General features: G+C 41.8%; 1 protein-coding gene across 1 annotated transcript in view; it reads right to left on the bottom strand.

The window, feature by feature from the left end:
• The window catches only part of LOC311227392 (E3 ubiquitin-protein ligase RNF19A-like), a 68,181-nt gene that overhangs the window by 24,866 nt on the left and 19,653 nt on the right, over positions 1 to 23,662 (bottom strand). The window contains exon 2 of the mRNA XM_084313016.1: positions 9,286 to 10,156. Coding sequence (XP_084169142.1) covers positions 9,286 to 9,917 — 632 coding nt within the window. The 5' untranslated portion in view covers positions 9,918 to 10,156. The remainder of the gene's footprint in view (positions 1 to 9,285; positions 10,157 to 23,662) is intronic.

Raw genomic sequence — 23,662 nt, 5'->3', positions numbered from 1 at the left:
TTCCACCAGCACCACAATATAATCACCACGGAAACATGCCAAGCAAATCATAAAAACAAACACTTTGACCCTTGTTAGCGCTGTAGGTAATGTGTAATTATATAATCATGGCACTGGACGCATATTATATATACTGTAGGGGGCGCCTTTCCTGGACACAGACTGTGTGAATTATTAACAATATGAAGAGTATCTTCATTCCCTGTAATGCATGCCAAGCCCCGTCTGTGTCTATGTGTGTGTGTGTGTGTGTGTGTGTGTGTGTGTGTGTGTGTGTGTGTGTGTGTGTGTGTGTGTGTGACCGACCTCAAGAAACCCTGCACTGGTGAGACTGGAGAGAAGACACTCTGAGTAGCCTACTGCACATCATTGGGGAAAGTCTGGGGGTGTTGCAAATGTGGATTTTATGGTGGTTTCTGTTCTGGATCTATTGTGATGTTTCTTCTTTATCTGTAAAGCCCATGGGGGCAATTCGTTGTGATTTCTTGGGGCTATACAAATACATTTGCTTTGATCTATCCAGTAAGCATATAAAAAATGTGTTCATTTAATAAGTCCTCATTAAAAAACATGTTCAATGAGTCCATCTTATTCCGCTCCTTCAAGATGGTAAACACTGTGCCTGGACCCGTTGACGGCCCTGTGCAGGGTGAGCTGTGGTTAACAGTACAGTAGCTACAGTAAACCGACACTCTATGAAGAGTGCAGAACCATGCAGTCTAGACAGGGCTTCCATAGTTCCGCCAGAGGACCCTCTCTAGGTGATACCCAGGGGGCTTCTGGGTTAACCCTGTCACTACCACACTACCAAATGGTTAACCCTTTCACTGTGACAATACAGAAGGTTAACCCTTTCACTGCCACAATACCAAATGGTTAACCCTTTCACTACCACACTACAGAAGGTTACCCCTTTCACTACCACACTACAGACGGTTAAGTCCCGCCCCCAAGTTCCTTGTGTATCATCTCATCTCCTTTTATAGTCTAAATGTTAGCACAGCCTCGATACTCTGGTGTAAGAATGCAATTAGTTTAAGACTTTCACTGCATTGCATATTAGACTGTGTGAGGAAGTTAGGCCTCTATGCATGACGTCTACATGTTCTGCCCAGAGTCTTAATGTTTCTCTACTCTTATCAAATACTTTTTGATGGCATAACAGTATTTAGTTTTGGATTTTTTTTGTTAATGTCATTATGTTGAAATACAACAACCAGACACTGACATTTCATTAAAAACTGTATTATCTTGGTGGAGAGGTGGAGTGAAGGGGGGAGTGGAGAGGTGGAGTGAAGGGGGGAGAGGAGAGGTGGAGTGAAGGGGGGAGAGGAGAGGTGGAGTGAAGGGGGAGAGGAGAGGTGGAGTGAAGGGGGGAGAGGAGAGGTGGAGTGAAGGGGGAGAGGAGAGGTGGAGTGAAGGGGGGAGAGGAGAGGTGGAGTGAAGGGGGAGAGGAGAGGTGGAGTGAAGGGGGAGGAGAGGTGGAGTGAAGTGGGAGGAGAGGTGGAGTGAAGGGGGGAGAGGAGAGGTGGAGTGAAGGGGGAGAAGAGAGATGAGTGAAGAGGCGTCTCGCCAGGAAGACTGAAAACGATGGAGAGGATGAGTCAGCAGAGCCAACAGCCTGATGAAAGAGCCATTATTCAAAAAGACACAAGTGGTGATGTGTTGTTGAGTAACACCGTGGAGGGCGTGTGTAGAGTAAAGCATAACAGAGGACTCAGGAGCCGTACACTACACCAAGCTGATGAGTACGCGACACCAAGCTGATGAGCCAGTACGCTACACCAAGCTGATGAGCCAGTACGCTACACCAAGCTGACGATGAGCCAGTACGCTAGGGCTGAGCCCAAACATTCGGACCTTCGTTTGTTATGTTGGCGTTCGAATTCTAAATAAACATTCAAATTTTATTTTAATTTTTTTATATATATTTTTTGTATGCGTCTATTCATTCCGTTTAAACCAATGGGGGTTTTCTTCACAGTTGCAGTTACAAAATTTGGCTACACTCAGGGACCGAAACTAAAGCCCGCCGCCCCTAGCAGGCCCCTAAAAATATTTGTATGCGAACGGTAAAAATCAATTACGCGCACGCTGTGCGAATACAGATTATAGCCTCTCTCGTCTTTTTTTTCCTCCGCTGCGAGATCGTTAAAAAACTACAAGTCCCACATTGCACTCAAGCCAACGGTCCAATCACAGTAGAGTGAAGTGACTGGTTTCATGGGAAATAAAGCAAATGACCAATCGGAAGCTCAAATTTTTCTTGTTTACTTCCTGAAACTCCGCGATCAGGGCTCTCGTTTTCCGAGACACCAACTTATTATAGTCTCTCTTACCAATAGCAATAGATTTTAGAACACCTAGATTTATCGATAGCAATAGTAATATAACGAATAACGTTAATGCAACAAAACGAATGCCTTGCTTTGTTAATCATAACGTTGATGCAGTAGCGTATGTCGGTGTGTTGGCTGTAACGGACATGACAATAACATAACGTGTACACATTAAAATTGCGATAATCTATTCTAACATTTTCAAATCGATGCAGTTGAATTTCCCCCTTAGGATCGATGCATTGTTACACCCCTACACCAAAGTCACTGGCCCACTGTGTATCTGTGTGTATAATAACTTGGCTAGCGTTATCAACAGCAGAGGTGGGCAATGGGTCCAGCTGCAGCACCGGAGTGCAAGCGATGTGATGTAATTGGCAGACTCGACTGTCGGTCTACCTGACACGCAAACTCAAACAATGTTTCTGTACTGGAGGTGTGATTGATTGATTGATTGAAAACTTTATTAACAGATTGCAGAATGGGTACAATACAGTACAGCTCAATACACACAATTGTTAAGGGGATGCAGACCAGAGAAATACTTTCGTCTTGTTTACATCAGGGTCCCCCATTTCAATTAATCAGGAAAGTGTACAGTAGGAAAGTGTACAGTATTTCAATAGGCAACCCTGAAAGGATTATTTTTCTAGAAGAGCAACACAGCCAAAACAGACAGTGGAGCTGTTTGCAGATAGCAAGCATTTTGACTTATTGCGTGGTGGCGATGTCTCGCAGATAATACAACTACAAGTATGATTATATAATATATATTTTATTTAAAAAAAAATTGTATATATAAAATATATATTGGCAGGTAAGAAATATGCTTGGCGGGTAGACTCTTCCCATCTACCCGCCACTGGCCGGTGAGTCAAAAAGTTAATTTCGCTCCCTGGCTACACTAATATTATAGTATTATAGTATATGACTCATCATAGAAATTTAAATAAAACATTTATCATAAATGATGAAGCCTATCTGCATCCGCTTGGCACTCGATCAAGACGTCACCATCACTTTCGTACAAACCGTGCCCTTATACACTACACCAAACTAATGATGAGCCAGTAAGCTACACCAAACTGATGAGTCAATGCAGGTGTGAGCATGACTTCACTGCAACTCCATTCTTATGCCTACTCCAGTCCCCACCCTCCAAGAATTTAAACAACAACAACAAACTCGTCTTAAATTCTCCAGGCAATATACGATTCCCTATTTCACACACTCACTTAAAGTGTAGGTGACCGCTGCCCAACGCTGTTGTTCTGTGGTTGTGATAATGGCCAGATGGTGCCCTGAGTGGCCTTTGCATGCGGTTGCTAAGGTGCAGACTCAGTCTGGGCTGTTTATGTTTATTGTACTGTTCAGTGACGCATGTACAGTTACTTCAGTAAACCCTGTTCTCTCCTTTTTTCTTATATACAATTCTTATATATAAAAGAAAATTAAACAGAAAAGCTGATTGCATACTGCCTGAAATGGAAGGATAGGAAGTTCAGCACATCTGGTGGGTAATATTACCGCAAGAGGATTTTAAAAGGTAGATTATAAATATATGATATATATTAAATTAATGGGTAGAAGTGAGGTGTTGATGACTGAAATCGAATCTATTTCACAGCCACTTTGACTGCACCATTGATGTATGTTTGTCAAGCCAATTGAAAAAAAACTGGTAAATCTCTTATGCTGAGGGCTTTAAACAACAAAATTAAAATGCCCATTTCAAATTGTAAGCCTAGGTTACTCAATCATCTATTGTTACCACGTAGCCTAAGGACACAACAACAACAAAACGTATATTAATTTACCTGGTGCTACTCTGTTTATGGCCAAACACGCTACAATTTGATAGTGGTTGCCTATAAACATGTAGTTTCCTCATGGCTTAGTTCCAGGAATGGCTGACACATTAAACAAACAGTTGCATCACTAGGGGTGGGAATCACCAGTTTCATCATGATACGATACGATATCGATTCTTTGGACAACGATACGATATTTGCCGATATCACAAAGTCTCTCACGATACAATACGATACGATTAGATTCAGGTGCCTGCGATCGATATGAGATGATATCATATGCCCATTTAACACAATCAGTAACATTTAGATCAACAAAAAAAAGGTAATGAAAATATCATTTGACATTTGTATTTTTGAGCTCTTCCAGACATTTAAAGGAAAATCAATCTATTGTTTTTAATACAAATAGACCTCCTGTTCACTGTAAAGTGCCACGTTTTTATATATTGAGCTTTAAACTTTAAGCTACATTTTTTGGAACTCAAAACTCACAACCTCCCTCTCCCAAACCGTTCCTACAACAATTTGTTGATGTTGCATGATCATGTATAGGCCTACATTTATTATGTATTATATTGTTTATCAAACTCCTCTGACCTCATCTGGTCTTTCCAAAGACGCGCGCACACACACACACAGAAAGGGAGAATGCTATGCTGTAACATCTACACACACGGAGCTACTGCTGTTGTTCTTGGGCGGATATGAGACTCACCACAGGATTTTCAAAATAAGAGTATCGATATGAATCGATCTTATTACATCGCATCGATCCGATTGTTGATAATTACATCGATGTATCGATCTGGATCGATGTATCGTCCCACCCCTATGCATCACTGATGAAAATGTGGTATTTATAACAGAGTTTTAAAACAAGGAAATGAACAAGCTGCTTTACAGTACCTAGATAAAAAGGTGAAAGCCTTCTCTAATGAGACAAAGAGATGCTGTTACTTCAAAGGCTTGAGTAGACTGTTGACGTGCACTCAATTTAGCACAAATTTTTTTACACTATTTTGGGAACTTGTGTTCAGATAGAAGCATGCTCAAGCACACCTCACATGTAAAGAATACTGGTGGTAGTAGACATCAAAAAGAAAAAGAAAACCTGGTCTAGTGAACATGGATTTTGTGCAGTAAATTATTTTAAAAGAAAACTGTCAAAATACTGATTTTACTACGGAAGCCCTAAGAGGCCGTACATTCATACATTTTATTTACTCCGTTTTCCCGTGATAACAAGTTAATTTAATTAGTTTTCTCGTGATAACAGGATAATTTTCTCGAGATCTCGAGAAAACGAAACGATAGTCTATAGTATATAGGGATGGGAATCGAAAACCGGTTACGGTTGGGAACCGGTTCCTAATTGGCCGATGCCTGGAACCGTGTGGCTCCCGTGACTTTCGATTCCCTTATCGCTGCCAGGTTTTTCCTAGTTGCGCAATAATGTTAGCGTTAGCATGTAGCCATGGCAGACTATTTGATTCATTAAGGGCTCGAAATTGCCTGGGTTTTGGTAATATGCTCCCGAAATGCTCCCGCTGTTTGGCTACTTCTATGTGCAGTGAAAACTACTTGAATGCTTTAGAACCTAGTCATTGATTTAGTTTAGGGTGAGCTAAAATTAGCCGCGGAGCTATCGCTAGCTAACGTGAGCTAACGCTATTTAATCAAGCTCACAAAGAGAGATAAACAGCTGACAGCGGACAGGTACAAATACAATAAAACAGCGGGTGGGGACTGTTGTGTAAACCTTGTACTCTTTAGTTCACATATAATAAGAGCCGGAGTGTTTGTTTACTAAGTCTCTACTCTGAGTCGGTCAGACAGGAAGTACCATGGTGCAACATACAAATGTGTCCGTGTAGCAACACAAGCCAATACCTTACAGGACAGGGGCCCGGGGAGGGAGCTCTGTGTGTGTGTGTGTGTGTGAGACAGAAGTCAGAGGAATAACGACCTGTTATTCAATAGATTAAATTAGTTTAAGAATAAAAAAATAAATACATTTTAAGAGAATTTTTACAGTTTTTGTATTTTTCTGACATGGTAAATGGCTGCTTTTTTATATAGCGCTTTTATCCAAAGCGCTTTACAATTTGTTCCTTACATTTTACCCAATCACTCACACATTCACACAACGACGGCGGAGGCAACCATGCAAGGTGCCAACCTGCTCATCGGGAGCAGTTAGGGGTTAAGTGTCTTGCTCAAGGACACATCGACACGCTGCCCGGGAGGAGCGGGAATCGAACCGGGAACCTCCGGATTGCCAGACGACTGCTCTACCTCCCGAGCCACTGTCGCCCCTGACATGGGGGCTCAACAATAAATGACAATCAGAAATGTCAAGTTGCATGTTGTTATTCTAACCAGCTTAGTTCTGTTGCATTTCCAATTTATTTATTTAAATTATAAATTGATCAGGTATCGATAAGAGAATCGAATCGATAAGCAGAATCGATAATGGAATCGTATCGATAAAATCCTATCAATTCCCATCCCTAATAGTATATATTAAATCACTGCAGGAAACATCATTCAGTGTCGCAATGTCAGAGGAGCAGGTAGCCCCTTTCGTGAAAGGGGTTAGGAGTAGGGATGCACGATAATTATCGGGCCGATAATTATCGGGCCGATATCAGCAATTATGACGTCATCCCGATAAACCCGATAACGTTATTAATAGCTCCGATAATATATAATACATTTTTTGGTTAAAAGAAATCCGTTGTGGGTGGATTTGGATGAAGGGCGCTTGTTTTTATTATAGCCTCCTCCCGTTTTGCCAGTACTGTGGTATGACTGACAGCGTGTGGTTTAGGAACAGGGAGTTTTACACAAATCCAGCGCTCCCTTTCTTGGCTGTGACGTAGTCACGTTACATTCGGAGACAGACAGTCGATCTGCCAATTACGTCCCTCCGCTTGCACCCACCTCTTCTTCTTACCACCAATCAGAAGCTCTCGTTCGTTTATTTACCTCCGGATTGTCGGCCATTATTCTACTCGGAGCTATAACGTTAGCTGCTCCCCGCCAGCCACATTGACAAGTACCAGCGCTTATACATTACTGGCAAATGTCTTGTTGCACTTGTGGCAACGAGCGTTGTCAGCATCGACTTTAGTAAAATAGACCCAGACTTTTGAGGAATTTAAACGTCGCAAACTAATCTTGTTGGCCGTTTTCTATCTCTCCTCCCTCGGTCTCTCTCTGCCTGCGCGAGCCGGCTGTGCTCTTACACACACTCACACACACACACACACACACACACACACACACGGGTGCTGTCGAGAGCAGAGCTATCTGAGTGAGTGAGTGAGTGAGTGTGTGTGTGTGTGTGAGTGAGTGTGTGTAAGAGCACAGCCAGAGCAGAGCGCAGGCAGAGAGAGACCAAGGGAGGAGAGATAGAAAACGGCCAACAAGATTAGTTTGCGACGTTTAAATTCCTCAAAAAAAAAACTCCATAATTTCTCGAGTACCGATAGCAGTACCGATGACGTCGGATCTTATAAATACTAAAAAAAATAAAAATAAAAATTGATTAAAAAAAAAAATATATATACCGTATATACATTTATATACAATTATTTATAATACAATAAATATCGGTTATCGATATCGGTTATCGGCTTGAGGAGCATAAAGTTATCGGTATCTGTGTCAAAATCAATATCGTGCATCCCTAGTTAGGAGGATATTGATCACCGCGTCACATATCTCATCAATCAAGGCCTGACACAGGCTGAAATAGCTTTATGCCTTGCTGTTACAGATAATATACACATTAGTGTGCGTCATCTAAGAAGACGGTTAGCAAAGGCTTCAGCTACCGGCGGCGCAATCAAAGTGAGCTCTCAAAGAACACCTGGCTACGGGAGGCTGCAACTCTAAACTGGCCCCTGTATATCCAAACCCCTCCCACCCCCCTCCATGTACAGTTTCCTCCCCCTCGTAAACATTTTCTGTTAGGATCTCTGTTTAACAGTACTGTATATTTTGCATATCTTGTATGTCACAAATGTAACAGTACTGTATACCTGTATGTCATGTACCCTCCTGAAATAAATTAATCCGTTATCACGAGAAAACTGACTTTGTTTTCCCGTGATAACGAGATAAATTAATCCGTTATCACGAGAAAGCGGACCTCGTTATGTCGAGATAACGAAATAATAAGTCGCTATCACGAGAAAACGGACTTTGTTTTCTCGTGATAACGAGAAAATGATCCCGTTATCACGAGAAAACAAATTAAATTAACCAGTTATCACGGGAAAACGGAGTAAATAAAATGTATGAATGGGGCTTCCGTATTTTACTCTTTATTATTGTCCATTTTTAAAACTGAATCAAACCATAAACAAGGTGGCCTATTGGGATGTTAGATCCTAATGTGAAAAACTGATTTTATATGTCTGTATTTTTTCTGTTGTGAAGCACTTTGAGCTGCAATTTCTGTATGAAAGGTGCTATACAAATAAAGTTATTATTATTATATGAATCAGTATCAGTTGTGCGCTTGCTGTGCTAGTGTAACTTGGCTACGACTGCGTTTGTCTAGTCCACAATGGTTCTTGCCTCCCTCTCAGACCTCCTCAAAAGGTCAAAGGAAGGTTACGACGCAACAGAGTTGCGCTCTCTTCCTTTCATGCATCCTACGGGACTTGTTTTCATAATTTTATTCTGGTCGCTGGGTGAATGAGTGAGATACAATGTTGAAATGTGTATACACCCATGGGCACTATAGTCCTGTTCCCCTGTCACGAAGCACTGTGTGACACGAGGATTACAGTTAAATACACCGTATGTGGGGAAATTATTACGTTTCAATTGAATTTGCAGGTGGCACATTGAACAGATCAGCGGGGTTCAGCTAATTCTATCGCGCCTAGTCTTATTTTTTGACAATCTGAATGTAGCCTTGATCGTATTCTTGTGAACATAGCTGGTAGTCCACTCCCCTCAGTATTTTCACTCGTATCGAAGCAGCTGAGAGGGAGACCGTAGGAGACACACAGAAGAGAAGGTTTTGGGTGGGATTCAAACCCACACCAGAAGGTATTAGATTCAATTGAAATGTAATTAATTTAAAACACAGATTCTAACCATATTCCACGTCTTACCCGCAGTCCGGGGCGGGGCACCAGCGACAGTCTGGGTCGGCGACCAGCCACCTCCTCAGCATGAACTCTTCGTACTTCTCCATGAGCGCCCGGTCGGCCAGGATCAAGCGGATGTCGTGTGGGTTGTAGCGCTCCGAGCACTCGGGGCAGCAGATGTTGATGCGCGACTCCGAGATCTCTATCCGCAGGTACTGGCGGAGGCAGTCGGCGCAGGAGCGGTGGTGGCAGGTCATGATGTCGGGGAAGCACTCGCGGGCGTGGCGCAGCAGGCACAGCGGGCACTCCAGAAGATCCGATGGGGAACCGGACACCACCAACAAGGACGCAGATGAGGGCGGCGCGCCGGGCACGGAATGGGTGGAGGCCTTGTCTTGACACGTCTCGGACGGCATGCTCTCGGTGCTGGCGATGCCATCGACCCCGCCGGCGGCCTGGAGGGGGCGGGACTTGCGCTTGGGGTCCCGGTCAGGCCGGCGCCGGCGGCCAAACAGCGAGTGTAGAGAGAGGCGGCGCTTCTTGGGCGTCTTTCGGATCGAGGGCAGGCTGATGGAGGAGGCGGCTGAGTGGAGGTCTCGCTCAGAGCCGCCATGGTGCTGTTGCTGCTGCTGGTGGAGGTGGCGCAGGGTGTTCATCTCGCTGTAGGGGGTGCCGCTGGTGCTGGGGGCGGGGACAGGGATGGGGTAGAGGGGACAGGGTGGTCAGAGGGTGGGGGGGGGGGGGGTGTTTGGGGGCCTTCTGTTAGGACATGGTGGTTGGAGGCCAGTTTAGGGGGTTGAAGGGGTAGTTGCTGTGGCCTGGTTTGGTCCAAATGACAGAGATAGAAGGCAGTGTTCTGTAGCCAAGCGGGGTCCAAGATGACGCAACGACCCACCTGAGGGAGAAAGAGAATAATGTCAGAAAGTGAACCCAATCCTAAATCCAGGCGGCGTCTATACTTTTACCAACGGATTTCCAGTTCCGCGTTCGCGTTCTGCAATCCGATTGGCCACTGACGTTTCTGGTCATGTGACATGTGCGCCAATCGCGTGACGCCTGTTTCGGCGCCTATTTCCACCTCGAACAGCCTGCAAACTGCCTAGTTTATCACTGGTTAAGCTTAGGCAACTCTTTCGAAGTTGGTTAAGGTTAGAGTTTGGAATCAGGGCTGGTGTTCTATCGCCCTGCTCTAAGACAAACTCTAACCTTAACCAACTTCGAAAGAGTGCCTAAGCTTAACCAGTGATAGAAACAGGCAGGTGCAGATGTCACATGACCAGAAACGTCAGTGGCCAATCAGATCGCAGAACGCGAAACTGGAAATCTGTTGGTAAAAATAATGACGCGTCCAGGCGTGCATATAAGAGACGTGTTCAAACATAGAGCACACATCAGATGGACTGCATGTGTGTGTGCTGCAGGATCCACAGTAGTCCACTGAGATACAACACTGGAATACAAACACAATCTCACACGACAACTCCATCATCTGATTGGTTTGAATTTCACCCAAAGAGATCTCCATCACCATGTTTGATCTCCATGTGGGGAAAGATAAATTCAAGAATATTTTCAATATTAATATCAGAGTACCTGCTTAAGAATAGAAATACATCCAAATGAATGTTAATCAAACTTAAAACGTAATGCACTAGATACATTTCTGGATCACTTGAAGTGAGGACTGTGTACTGTAGACGTATGTGGAATAAACAGTCAATTCATTAATAAACATGGCAGTGTTTCCCATTAATTACTTTAAATAAAAGATTTTTTTTTTTAATATAAAGTTTGCCAACAATAGGGATGTATCAGTAGTATTGGCAGTGGTAGTAGTCGTAATAGTAATCCAGTATCTTTTTTTATTTTCTAAAAAATAAACCAGTTCAACACAGGTATTTTGCTTCATTTATTTGATGGCTCAAATGTATGCTCTAGTAGTCCAGTGGTTCCCAAACCTCTCCTCGAGGCACCCCAGCCGTTCCATGTATTTGTTAAATTCCACCACCAGCACACCCGATTCAACTAATAAAGGGCTAGTTAAGTTGAATCAGGTGTGCTGGTGGTGGAATTTAACAAATACATTGAACGGCTGGGGGTGCTTCGAGGAGAGGATTGGGAAGCACTAGTCTAGTCGATTTTGTGTTTTGAGCACAAAGTTCATCATAGATCTAGCCTCTTTATTTTGCTCTTAAAGTACACCAGATTGATGCATTTAACTTTTAAATGTGGGGGGGGGGGGGGGGCATGCCCCCGGACCCCCCTAGAGGGCCTGAGGTTCACCCACCAGTCTCACAAAATCCTGTGGTACTGGGCATGCGATGGGGATAGTGTGGACCTTTAATACGCTAGTATTACAGATTTAGACAACAAAATTGTGTGTACCATGACCCACAATATCAAAGGAATCCAAAATACCATCACCCTGACGGACTGATGAAAGATAGATGATCATGTTACCCAACAAAGATAGATGTTACCCAACAAACATGCCTACACAAATATACAGGAACACACCTACACATGGAAAACACCTCGCAATCTCCCTGCCAACTCAATACACGAAAACACCCACAGTGGCAATCCCTCTGCCAACTCTCACCACGATTTTCCTACAAAACTCACCCTCCCGTACCTTTAGCGCACATGTGTGATTGAGATTTAGTTATGTGTGCGAGTAGCTTGACGGGTTCCTATGATTAAGAGTTTCCTGGCAGACATTGGGCCATAAGAAGTCAGGCAAGGGTGTGTGGTGTACACGTGTGTGTGTGTGTGGGTGTATGGAGATAAATGACAGCGGTGTTTCCTCGAGGGTGCGTGTATTCCTACTACAGAGGGCCAATAACGGGACAAAAAGTGATATATTTCCACCGCTGTTTTCCCGATGTGGCTACAGCTGTGTTTTTGCCTCCAAGAGCGGTCTATAGGCCCCACGGCTCCAAGTGCTGTTGGGACGGTTTAGTTTTACAGAATGCAGATGAAGTGGGAGGTTCAAATAGCTATGGGACAATCCATCACAGGTGGGAGGAGGGATGTCGGAGAGGACTACAGTAGTGCGGGAAGAAGGGTGTGTGGGAAGAGGCCATAGTTTAAAGAGATGCAAACTTCAGATATTGGACACAATCCATGACTTTAGGTTTGTTGTACTAGGGCTAGATGATATGGCCAATGTATCATAACAATATTTCTTTTTTTTTTTTTTTTTTTTTTTTTTTTTACAAACTTCATAAAAAATTTATATAAAATTAACACTTTAATCGCCATGGGTTAAATTCATAATTTACCATCCCTCGCCCAGCTCTATTTGTCTATGGAGAAGTTCCCCTTCTTTGCAGGGCTATAACTTTTTAAATTCTATTGCTAAATTGCCATTATTATGGCCCATTCAATGTCCTATATGTATTGTTCAGGGTGTAGCAACGTTAAACTTTTTCATTCACATATAATATGGTCTAAAGCAGTGGTTCTCAACTGGTCTAGCCTCGGGACCCAACATTTTCCTTAGTCATTAAGTCGCGACCCAAAATTTTGAACCACTATGATTTATGTAAAAAAAAAAAAAATTTGCAGTAATACGCAATCTTTCAAAACATGAAATAAACACAAAAAAGTGCAACAAAAGTGCAACTATTGCTAAAAACCCAATGAAATAAAAGAATAATAAATAATATACAATAATCACTATGCAACAACCATCAAATGCACACAGCACACACACCCACACGCACACACACACTCACTCAAACAAACAACACACTGCAGCACCCACTCTCCACACTTTAGATCACACAAACACACTTACACTTTATATTTATTGATAAAGGATTTGCACTACAACTCGTACACCTACTGTGAATTGTACCTAAACTGCACCTCGTCCATTTATGCCTTGCACTATATAGTATTGTATATTAGTACACTGCACAGTATTGTATATTGTATGGTAACTACGTCTACGAACATTGTACATATGTCTAAACTGAACACTGTGACCTCTTTTTTTTTTCTTCTAATTTTTACTATGTTTTTATTTCATACTATCTTGTCATGCACAGTCTCTGGAGCGCAACAGTAAGAAGCATTTTGTACAAAAGTATTCTGTACTTCTGTATGACAACTATTAAAGAAACTTGAAACTTGAATATATGCTTCTTAGCAGATTTCTTAGCTTAACATAACAGACCTAAATTTGGGGGAACTAATGGGATAACTGAGTTTGCAACAAAAGTGCAACTAGGGCTAAAAACCCAATGAAATTAAATAATAATAATAAATAATTATGCTTCTTAGCAGACTTCTTAGCTTAACATAACAGACCTAAGTTTGGGGGAACTAATGGGATAACTGGGATTGCAATAAAAGTGCAACTAGGGCTAAAAACCCAATGAAATAAAATAACAATAAATAATATGCTTCTTAGCAGATTTCTTAGCTTAACATAACAGACCTACGTTTGGGGGAACTAATGGGATAACTGGGGTTGCAACAAAAGTGCAACTAAGGGCTAAAAACACAATGAAATAAAATAATAATAATAATAAATAATATATCCTTCTTAGCAGAATTCTTAGCTTAACATGCAGGGGACTAATGGGATAACTGGGGATGATGTTTGCTCCTGACAAGAGTCTCAAAGTCTGGGGTGATGGTAGACAAAGCAACTCTGAGGTCATGCTCAATGTCCAATCTGTTCCTCCGCTTTGTCTTCAGCTGGACCAGAGCTGAGAAGCCACTTTCACAAAGATAGGTAGTGAAAAAAAAAGTAAAAAAAACAATTTTTTTTTTTTTTTTACACACACATCCGCGACCCACTCAAAATGGCCCCGCGACCCACCAGTTGAGAAACACTGGTCTAAAGTATAAGTATGTTTTTATCGTTTTCTGCAGCTTTCTCCAGAACTTGATTTATAGCTCCAAATGCATTATATTGATGATGAAATACAGTTTGATAGCAATCGGCGCGAGATGAAAAATTTCAACTGGACGTACTTCTAGAATGATCTACGTATGATCTGATGATGACCGGATGGGCGGGGGATCGGTTATAATTCCGTGGGCAGCGTTAGATGATTCATCCAGAGTGGGTCATATGTTCATCATAGCAGTTTATATGGAATACGTTAGAAAATAACGCTGAATCTTACCGTATGTTCCTCGCGCCGTTGGACGATCAGCGTGGAGTAGACCGTTTTCGATTATGGGATGTTGATCCTGATGAACCATTTCCAAGTTGTATAATACTATATACGTCCAAATAACGTTGTTTATAGAGTTAGGGCGAGCGATTGATCATCCAGTGTGTTGAGATGGAGTCCGGCTACCGATCGCGAGTGACCGGAGCACATATGGATGAGCACTTCCTGTTTGGCGCGCCCCTCCCTCTTGGCCGATCTGCCGATCGGCCACCAGATGGCGCTCTCGAACCGTTACAGTTGAGTGGAGCTCACCAGTACATCTCAGGGCTCCGGAAAGGAAATATGATTTCGATGACAGATTTTTGAAATATTGACATCAAAGACGAGTTACGGCGTCTTCGGCAGAATGAGCATGGCTAGGAATGACGTCTTAACTCGTCCCCGGCGATCATAGTGTTAAACAAAAACACCCACAATACACCCCGCCCCAGCTCAAGGAGATACCCCACCTATCCAGCCCTAATCCGAAAATACCAAAAAAAAAAAAAAAAAAACATTGAGCATGAAGAGAAATCACAAATTAACAAATAGCACTACAGTACGAACAAACAAAGAAAAAACAAGTGGCGATTACCGGGTTTCAAGCCAATATTGTTCATCAGGATTGGAAAATAAGTTCACACAGATGGCAGGGCTGTACACTGCAATGATCTCATCGCAAATTGCCCCTTAATTTGGCCGTTGCGAGTTGGAAATATTATTTGGGAGCAACGTTGCGAGTTGTGATTTCAACCCTTCATTCGCATTTCACTCCTAAATTAATCCATACAAATTAGATACATTTTTTTAAAAACATTAGCCTACAACCAAGGCTGTACAGTGCGACACAATGTCGTGGTGCTATGAAAGAATCTGTCGGCAATGAATGAACTTACTGCGATCACCGATAGCCTGAGTGAAAAAAAAGATTTGTGTGTGGAGTGAATCTAGGTCACGCTATATACTTGGTACTTGTAGTCTATCGTGCGATTAAAGACCATGTCCCTATCTGCGTAGTCTATACATCCAACACCAAATCCCATAATTCCTAGCAAAACGAAACTGAATGTGGCCTCTCTTCCTTTCAATATGGACTATTGCATCGCCAAAGAAGCACCTCATTTCAATACATTTAAGATGCAAATTTTGCTCTGCAAGAACAACGGAGTGGATATCAGTCCATCTTATGACAACCACGTCCGATGTGGAGAGATGATAAGATGATGATGATTGACGTGATGATGTGATGATTGATTGACGGGGAGTCGGACACGGACACTTCTAACGTTCAGGTTCAGCCATCGATTTGGTGAGTAGTAGTAGCCCACTATTAGGACGTGAAATACTGTCTACTTAAATTTATAAAATATCAACCTATCTATCTATCTATCTATCTATCTATCCATCTATCTAATAATGAGACAATATGCAAATAAGATAATACTAATAATTGTCACGGTGTCCCCGTATATGAAATGAAAGTGGCTTGCAACTTTACTGGCTGTCACAAACTGTTTATTTCTCGTTTAGCATAGTATTACATTCCACTTCTATAAAAATCAAAGTCCTACCGTAAGAGCCTCATACGGGTCAATTAAACCTTTTTGATTAGTCTTTCCTTCGAGCTAAGTTGTACTGAACATTTCACTGTCAAAAGCGCAAATGTGAATAAGGTTGCGTCGCAACACGGTTTTCAAAATAAAGGTCACATATACAAATACCTCTCAATTCTTACAAAAAAAAGTCCCGGATATACATAAACATTAATTGGCATAGATCTCTATAAACGGCCCAACACATTGATCACTTTAGGCACACACTGAAACCAGTAACATCACAAATATGAAGCAGGTAATTACCCATACAAATAATAAACCTTTCATGGGGTTATTTACAATAATAATTCATTTGATTTCTAAAGCACTTTTCATTGTGAAACAAATGTATGCAGAGTTTCTTGTCCTCGTGATTAATGCAATGGTGTGTGTGTGTTGTGGTGATCTCATTCAAGGAGCACTACACAAGCGCGCGCACACACACACACACACACAGTTTGTTGTTTGTTCTATTAGTGATTTACACACTCTGTTGGTTCATTATAAAAGATACAAACCTGAAAACAAACGCACTTAATGTTAAATAAAAGGACCACAGTAATGAGGCAGGAGGAACATATTTTTTTAATAATGGTAAAATTGTTATTAAAAAATTTGCCCCTAAAAAATATTTTTTTGCCCCTAAATTTCTCATTTAGGGGCAAGTGTGCCCCTAGTGAAAAAGCTTAGCGTACAGCCCTGGATGGTTCAGCAGTGTTATGAAACATGTCCTGCGAGTTTTGTAATGTTTGGATAAAAAAACGTTATAGATTTATATTATGTTACGCCCACCTTTAGCATTTATTGCGCCCCCTAGTGGTCAATAAGAAGATATGGTTCAGATAGTTATTTGGACATACCCTGCAAATTTGGTGACGATTGGCCTCATGGCATAGGAGTTTAGAGCTGTGACTCTTCACTGGCCTCACGATTCGACGATGCAGCTCAATAATATATTACATCCTCAATTTTATAATCTATATTACTGCACATGGCTACTTTTTCATCAATTAATACAAGCAGTCAGATAAATTAACTTTTATTTAGAAAGTTCTTAAATCAGAATGTCAAAATAAATGTCTTTACTAGTGTTGCATGATAGATACTAGAAAGGTATCTCGATACCCAGCTGTTACAGAAGGTTCAATACTCTTTTTATTAGTATCAGTACTATCGAGTCGAGTGGATGCATGACCAGAGCACTAGCTTTAAGAATACAATATTATATTTGATTTGTAGGGCGCTTTATAGTTGTGGAGCAAATCCCAAAGCGCTGCATTGTAAAAGAACATAAAAGATAGCAAGAGTAAGATAAAAAAAAAAAATAATAATAATAATAAATTATGTTCCGTCACAGCTTCGATGCAGAATCGGTCACGTCCGCATCGTGATGCATCTTAGAATGGAGACATTTCCACAACCCTATAGGAGTTATGACCTTTCAAAATATAAATGATTAAATGATAGCACCCCCATATGGCCAATTGGAGTCATATTTCTTGGAGAGCATTTACTTCCAATTAGAGATGTTCCGATACCATTTTTTCCTTCCCGATCCGATACCTAAGCTTTGGGTATCGGCCGATACAATACCAGTGCACTGCATACATAAAAAAATAAAAATAAAAAAGTATATTATATAAATAAAACTTTTTTTTACAGCTACAGATACTGTTTTATATATACTGTTTTTTTTTAGTAATAAGTAGAAAGTAATGGTATTTATTCAACAGGTGATTGTATAGATTAGTATTAGTATCATTAATTGATAACTATGCTCAATGAGTTCACCCACAGAGCAGTTGTTGGTGGTTCCACACGGACGTTATACGTTGTTGCACTATCCAGGTGCTCCGGTTCAGTTTTTCGTGGCCTATGTTTGCGAAGACGCTCTCTGATTGGCTAGTCGCGTTTTCACCAGTAACGTTACAGTCTTTCCATCTACCGGTAGCTCATGCTAGCTAACCTAGCTCACGGTAACGTCGTCACTGATCGACCACCTCGCGTACACAATTAATGACATGTTGCGGACAGCCATATCGGTGACAATGTTTAGCTTAGCCAAGTCTGCAGGGGTCTACTTACATTTGTTACAGGCAGGACTACCGTAATATATATATTTTTTATATTTTAAATCAACATTTTAATATTACTCCAAGGAAGATTTTTGATTAAGTTAAAAATATAAAATATGACCATATTATTCTGTAACTATTCATATTCAGGATACTTCCCGGTCAATGCTTGCACACGGACACCCAACAGAATTTCATGCACATAAATTGCAATCTCTCTTAGCTGTGAGAAGGATGAAAAAGAAAAATCCCAGCGCAATAAAGATATTTTTATTGCACTATTAAAGTGTTGACGAGGCTACTGAGTGGGGCCAGTCTGGACACAACACCCTGTGTTTGAGTGTGTGAACGAGAGAAAGAAAGAGGGAGACACCTTTCAGATGAATCTGCCCACTTGTTCAGCCCATCTCCCAGTTGGAATGAAAATGTCATCTTATTAGATAAAAACAAATCACCTATATATATTTTTATTGCAGATGTTAAAAGTTTTCCAGAGGACATCATTTAATAATAATAATTGGGACATTGTTTGCAATTGAAAAAAGGTATTGTATGATGCATTGCAATATTACAATACTGTGAGTGTGACAGTATTGTGATAATATCGTATCATGGGGCCTCTGGTGATTCCCAACCCTAGTACTGGTGAATCCCTAATACACTCCATACACACACTCTGTATGTGTGGTGTTTTGTGATCCAGAGATCCTACACACACATAGGGCTGAGCCCAAACGTTCGAACCTTCGTTTGTTATGTTGTCATTCGAATTAATGATTTCGATTCGAACCCGTTTTTTTTTAACAAAAAATATATACCAGAATGTGATATATATCAGAATATCACAGTACTATGTTGTGTTTACAATAATTCAAGTCACACGCGCTAACGTTAAGATAGAAGGAGCCGTCGGCCAACAAAGATGTTGTTTCAACAAATGTATTCACAAAATGGATTACCATCCCAACGTTATTGAAGCCTCCCATGACCAGTAAGTAGGTACTACTACTCTTAATAACCGCAGCAATATGCGCATATGCACTACGTTATATGCGTAAATGTGCCTAAAGTAAAGACAGTACTGAACCAGAAACATTATTTAGGAGCACATTTTTTGCATGATTAAAAATGAACGTCCGTTCGAAAAACCCTGGCGAAGTTCGAATGCCAAAAACAGGCTTCGGGGACAGCTCTAACACACACACACAGGGGAAACCTGGGTGTGAATCATTGCACGTGCCGATTCATTAACATGCTCTATTTTGCGTCTCCAGGACCACTTCATGTGCGCCGCTGGATCTTTACGCTTCATGGACAATCATCTTCAGTCTCATTGAAAACCTAGAGCAGTCGTGCCCAACCAGTCGATCGCGATCGACCGGTAGGTCGCTCGTTGGTTTCAAGTAGGCCGCGAGATTATTTTGGAAAATCATTTAATTTGATTTGATTTGGAGGGGAGGACAACACACGTTCGAGCAGTCCTGTGTATAAAAGGCAGCCTGCGCCAATCGATACCATCTACATTCCGGACAGCGAGCTTCACCATAGGGATGCAAATTGATGCCTTTGTTTTCATGGAGTGGCATGAGTGGGGGTCGGGCCCATCATCTGGCAGGTACAGTATAAACGTGGCTCTGAGACCAGTCGTGAGTCACTCGAAACTGCAAGATGAATGGAACACCACCAGCTAAAAAGAGGTTCATTCAGAGGACACTCGTTTTCAACAACGCAAGCAAGGCTTCACTGCCGCCAGGACCCTCCGACGAGCTGCGCCTGCCGCCGCCGCCGCCAGGGAGCAGCTCCAACGCCGCCTCCGATGAGCTGCCGGATAGCACCAGCGTCAGCGCCGCAAGCAGAACCGGAGCAGCCAAAAGACCAAAAACATATCATTTCCATGAAGAGTGGGAGGAGGCTTACTTTTTTGTTTATTTCAACGCAAAGTCAGTATGTCTGATTTGTAAACAAACTGTGGCTGTGCCGAAAAAGGGTAATTTGGAGCGGCATTATACAACGATGCACAAGAAACACCGCACGGATTTTCCTCCAAAAACAGTCCTACGAAGAACAGCACTCCAGCAGCTGAAGTCTTCACTAGTGGGACAACAGTCCACTTTTACGAAGCCCAGCACCAAGGCAAAAGCTGCAACAATTGCTTCTTATCGTGTCAGTCACATTCTCGCTAAAAAGAAAAAATCCTTTAAAGACGGCGAATGTGTAAAAGAAGCATTGACTGCCGCTGCCGATTCACTCTTCGGTAATTCCAAGTATCACACAGAGATTATGGATGCTGTTAAAGACCTTCAGCTGTCACGTAATACTGTGACCCGGCGCTGTGAGGAAATGTGTTATTCCCTGCAGTTCGATGAATCGACTGATATGGTAGATGTGGCACAGCTATGTATTTACATTAGAATGGCCTTTGACGACATGAGCGCAAAAGAAGAGCTGCTCACCATATTGCCTCTTAAAGGATACACTAAAGGTGAAGACATCTTTCAAGCCTTCATGGAGTTCGCTAAGCAGAGCAACCTACCCCTCCATAAACTCATCTCTATTACAACCGATGGGGCACCAGCCATGGTTGGCTGTAATAATGGGTTCATCGGACTGTGCAAAAAAAGCGACGCTTTCCCGGACTTCCTTAATTACCACTGCATAATTCACCAACAAGTGCTGTGTGCAAAGATTTTAAATATGAAGGACGTTATGGATATCGCTATGAAGATTGTGTGCTCTGTCAGGGCAAGGAGCCTACAGAGGAGGCTATTTCGTGCACATATGGAGGAGACGGGGGCGGAGCACACAGACCTGCTGCTGCACACAGATGTAAGGTGGCTGAGCAGAGGTAGATTTCTGGAGAGATTCAGCGAGTTGCTGCCTGAAATTAAAGAGTTTCTCAAGCTTGCTAAACATGCCGAATATACACATCTAGAGGACAACAACTGGCTTTTGAATTTGGCATTCATAACCGATGTCACTGGCATGCTGAATAACCTGAATTTAGAGCTGCAGGGAAAGGATAAATGTGTAATAAACATGATCAGCTCAGTGAATGCTTTTAAAAGCAAGCTCACCATGTGGGCGAGAAGGCTGCAACGCAGTGACCTACGTGACTTTCCTCACATGCAAGCAGAACTTCAACGTCAGGGTGAGGACACCGCACAGTTTGATTGCACACATTATGAGGAGCAAGTTCAAAGCATCTCGTCAGAGTTTGATAAGCGCTTCACAGACTTTTCAATACTTGAACCTGTTGCAAGCTACATGTGTTTTCCATTTGGAACTGTAGATGTGGATGACATCACATCCAAAGTGGCCACACCAGGGTTAGAAATTAAAAAAAAATGCAAGGGCTTTTTTTGCCCCCCTTAATTGATTTTCGGGGGCTTTTTTTTGTATTTCGGGGGCACTGAATTTTTATGATAAACGGTAGGGGTGGGACGGTTCACAAAATGGACGGTTCAGTTCGTATCACGGTTTTGGGGTCACGGTTTTCAGTTCGGTTCGATATACGTACATTTTTATTAAAAAAAATGTAACACTCAAATCTAAACATGCTTCTCATTTATTAAAATTTTTTTAAAAGTTTACAGTGTTAGTGTTTACAGCCTTAAATAATGTTTGGCACACAAAGACCGAACTGACTGAAAAATATAGGCTACATTTGTAGTATTAACTTAGTGCAAACAAACAATATGCTCAGCCAGCACTTGACTTTCCTTTCTTTAATATAAACACAAAAAAACAATGTCAACCATGTTTAAATTCCCTGATTGTCAGTTCTTAATGGAAAGATTCGTGTTCTGCTTGAAATTATTATGTATCTGTCTACATTTATTTAGACTAACATTATTTAAATATTGAGTGCAACTGTGGTGGATTACGTAATTCGGTGAGTTGGAACCATCTATGGGTTGGCGCCGGGTCCCCACGGACATTTTAGTGTCACGCACCTTCAGCTCAGGCAATGTTATTATCAGCTCCGGTAGCTCCGGTAACGTTAGGAGGTGATGGCATGCAGTGGGAAAGCGGCAATAGTCCCGGTTGGAGTTAGTAACCTCACCTCCGCCAAATGATTTTTTTTTTTTTTTGCGCGTCATCTGAACCGTACGATACACAGACGCGCCATTACCGGATAAATATATATATATAATTAGTAAACTGTCGGGGGCATTTTGTGCCCCCCTTAACAGATTTTCGAGGGCATTTTGTCCATTTTCAAGGGCATTATGCCCCAAGCCCCAGTTAATTTCTAACCCTGGGCCACACTGTTTAATCTGGACAGCCATGCTGTGGAGAACAAGATCCTCACACTTCAAACTGACATTGAGATTAAAGCCAGGGCAACACAAGGGATGAAGGCAACACAAGGGATGAAGGCAGAGTTCTGGGAGCTACTGCTGCCTGAGAAGTACCCCAACCTCAGGAGATGTGCCATGAACTTAACAGCATGTTTTGGATCAACCTACCTGTGTGAGTCTGCTTTCTCTCACATGAAGATCATCAAGTCCAAGTACAGAACCACATTAACAGATGACCATCTTGTGGACTGCCTGAGGCTTGCAACCAGCTCCTACAACCCAGACATTGAAAAACTAGCTACCTCTTCCCAGTGCCAACGTTCTCACTAAGGTAGAGACATTAAAAAGAAAAAAGAAAAACAGATAAAGGAGAACTATCAGTGACTGTTGACAGACCTTTTTGTGGAATTGTTTTTTGATTGTATTCCATTTTGCAATGTGACAGCTCTGTTTACACATCATTCCTATTCCTTTTTTTATTGTACATATATTTGTTTCATTATTATTAGTTAGAATCTAACTGAAAAATATATTCACAGTATTCACAGTGTCATAAGGTGCATAAGGCTAGTATTAGTAGTAATAGTATTACCCATTCAATATGCACATGACAGAAAATATTATATGGCATATGGCATGTGCATATTGAATGGGTAATACTATTACTACTAATACTAGCCTTATGCACCTTATGACACTGAATATATTTTTCAGTTAGTTAGATAGTCAATTATATTGACATTTGTGTTGTTTTTACTACCTGTACGCCCCCCCCCCCCCTTCCCCCATGCTGCCATTATGCCTGAATTTCCCCAAGGGGATCAATAAAGGAATATCTTATCTTATCTTAGCCGAGAGTAGGACAAATATGGGCTGGTAGCTCTCGGCTAGGTGGCAAATTAAAAAGTAGATCTTGGTTCAAAAAAGGTTGGGCACCCCTGACCTAGAGCATGATGATGAGCATCCCTTTATAATAACTCCCAACCCCCCCACACACACACGCGAGCCTTGCCCTGGGGCTCACCAGGGGCCCCACTCAGGGGGCCAATACCCTAAAAGTTACTGATTTATCTTCTTTCTGAATACTAAATCATTTAAATGGTCGATGGATACTTACAATGCTCCCCAAACGCTACGCCCATTTCTGTGTGTGTATGTGTATGTGTGTGTATATGTACGGTGTGTGTAGAGCCATATGGAATCCGCGATCACGGAATCGCGGAATTGAGCAATAAAAATGGAATCCACTAAAAAAA

This window comes from Notolepis coatsorum (genome assembly GCF_963971535.1).
Source record: "Notolepis coatsorum genome assembly, chromosome: 4".
NCBI classification, from domain to species: domain Eukaryota; kingdom Metazoa; phylum Chordata; class Actinopteri; order Aulopiformes; family Paralepididae; genus Notolepis; species Notolepis coatsorum.
This window is presented reverse-complemented; position numbering and strand designations above follow the sequence as displayed.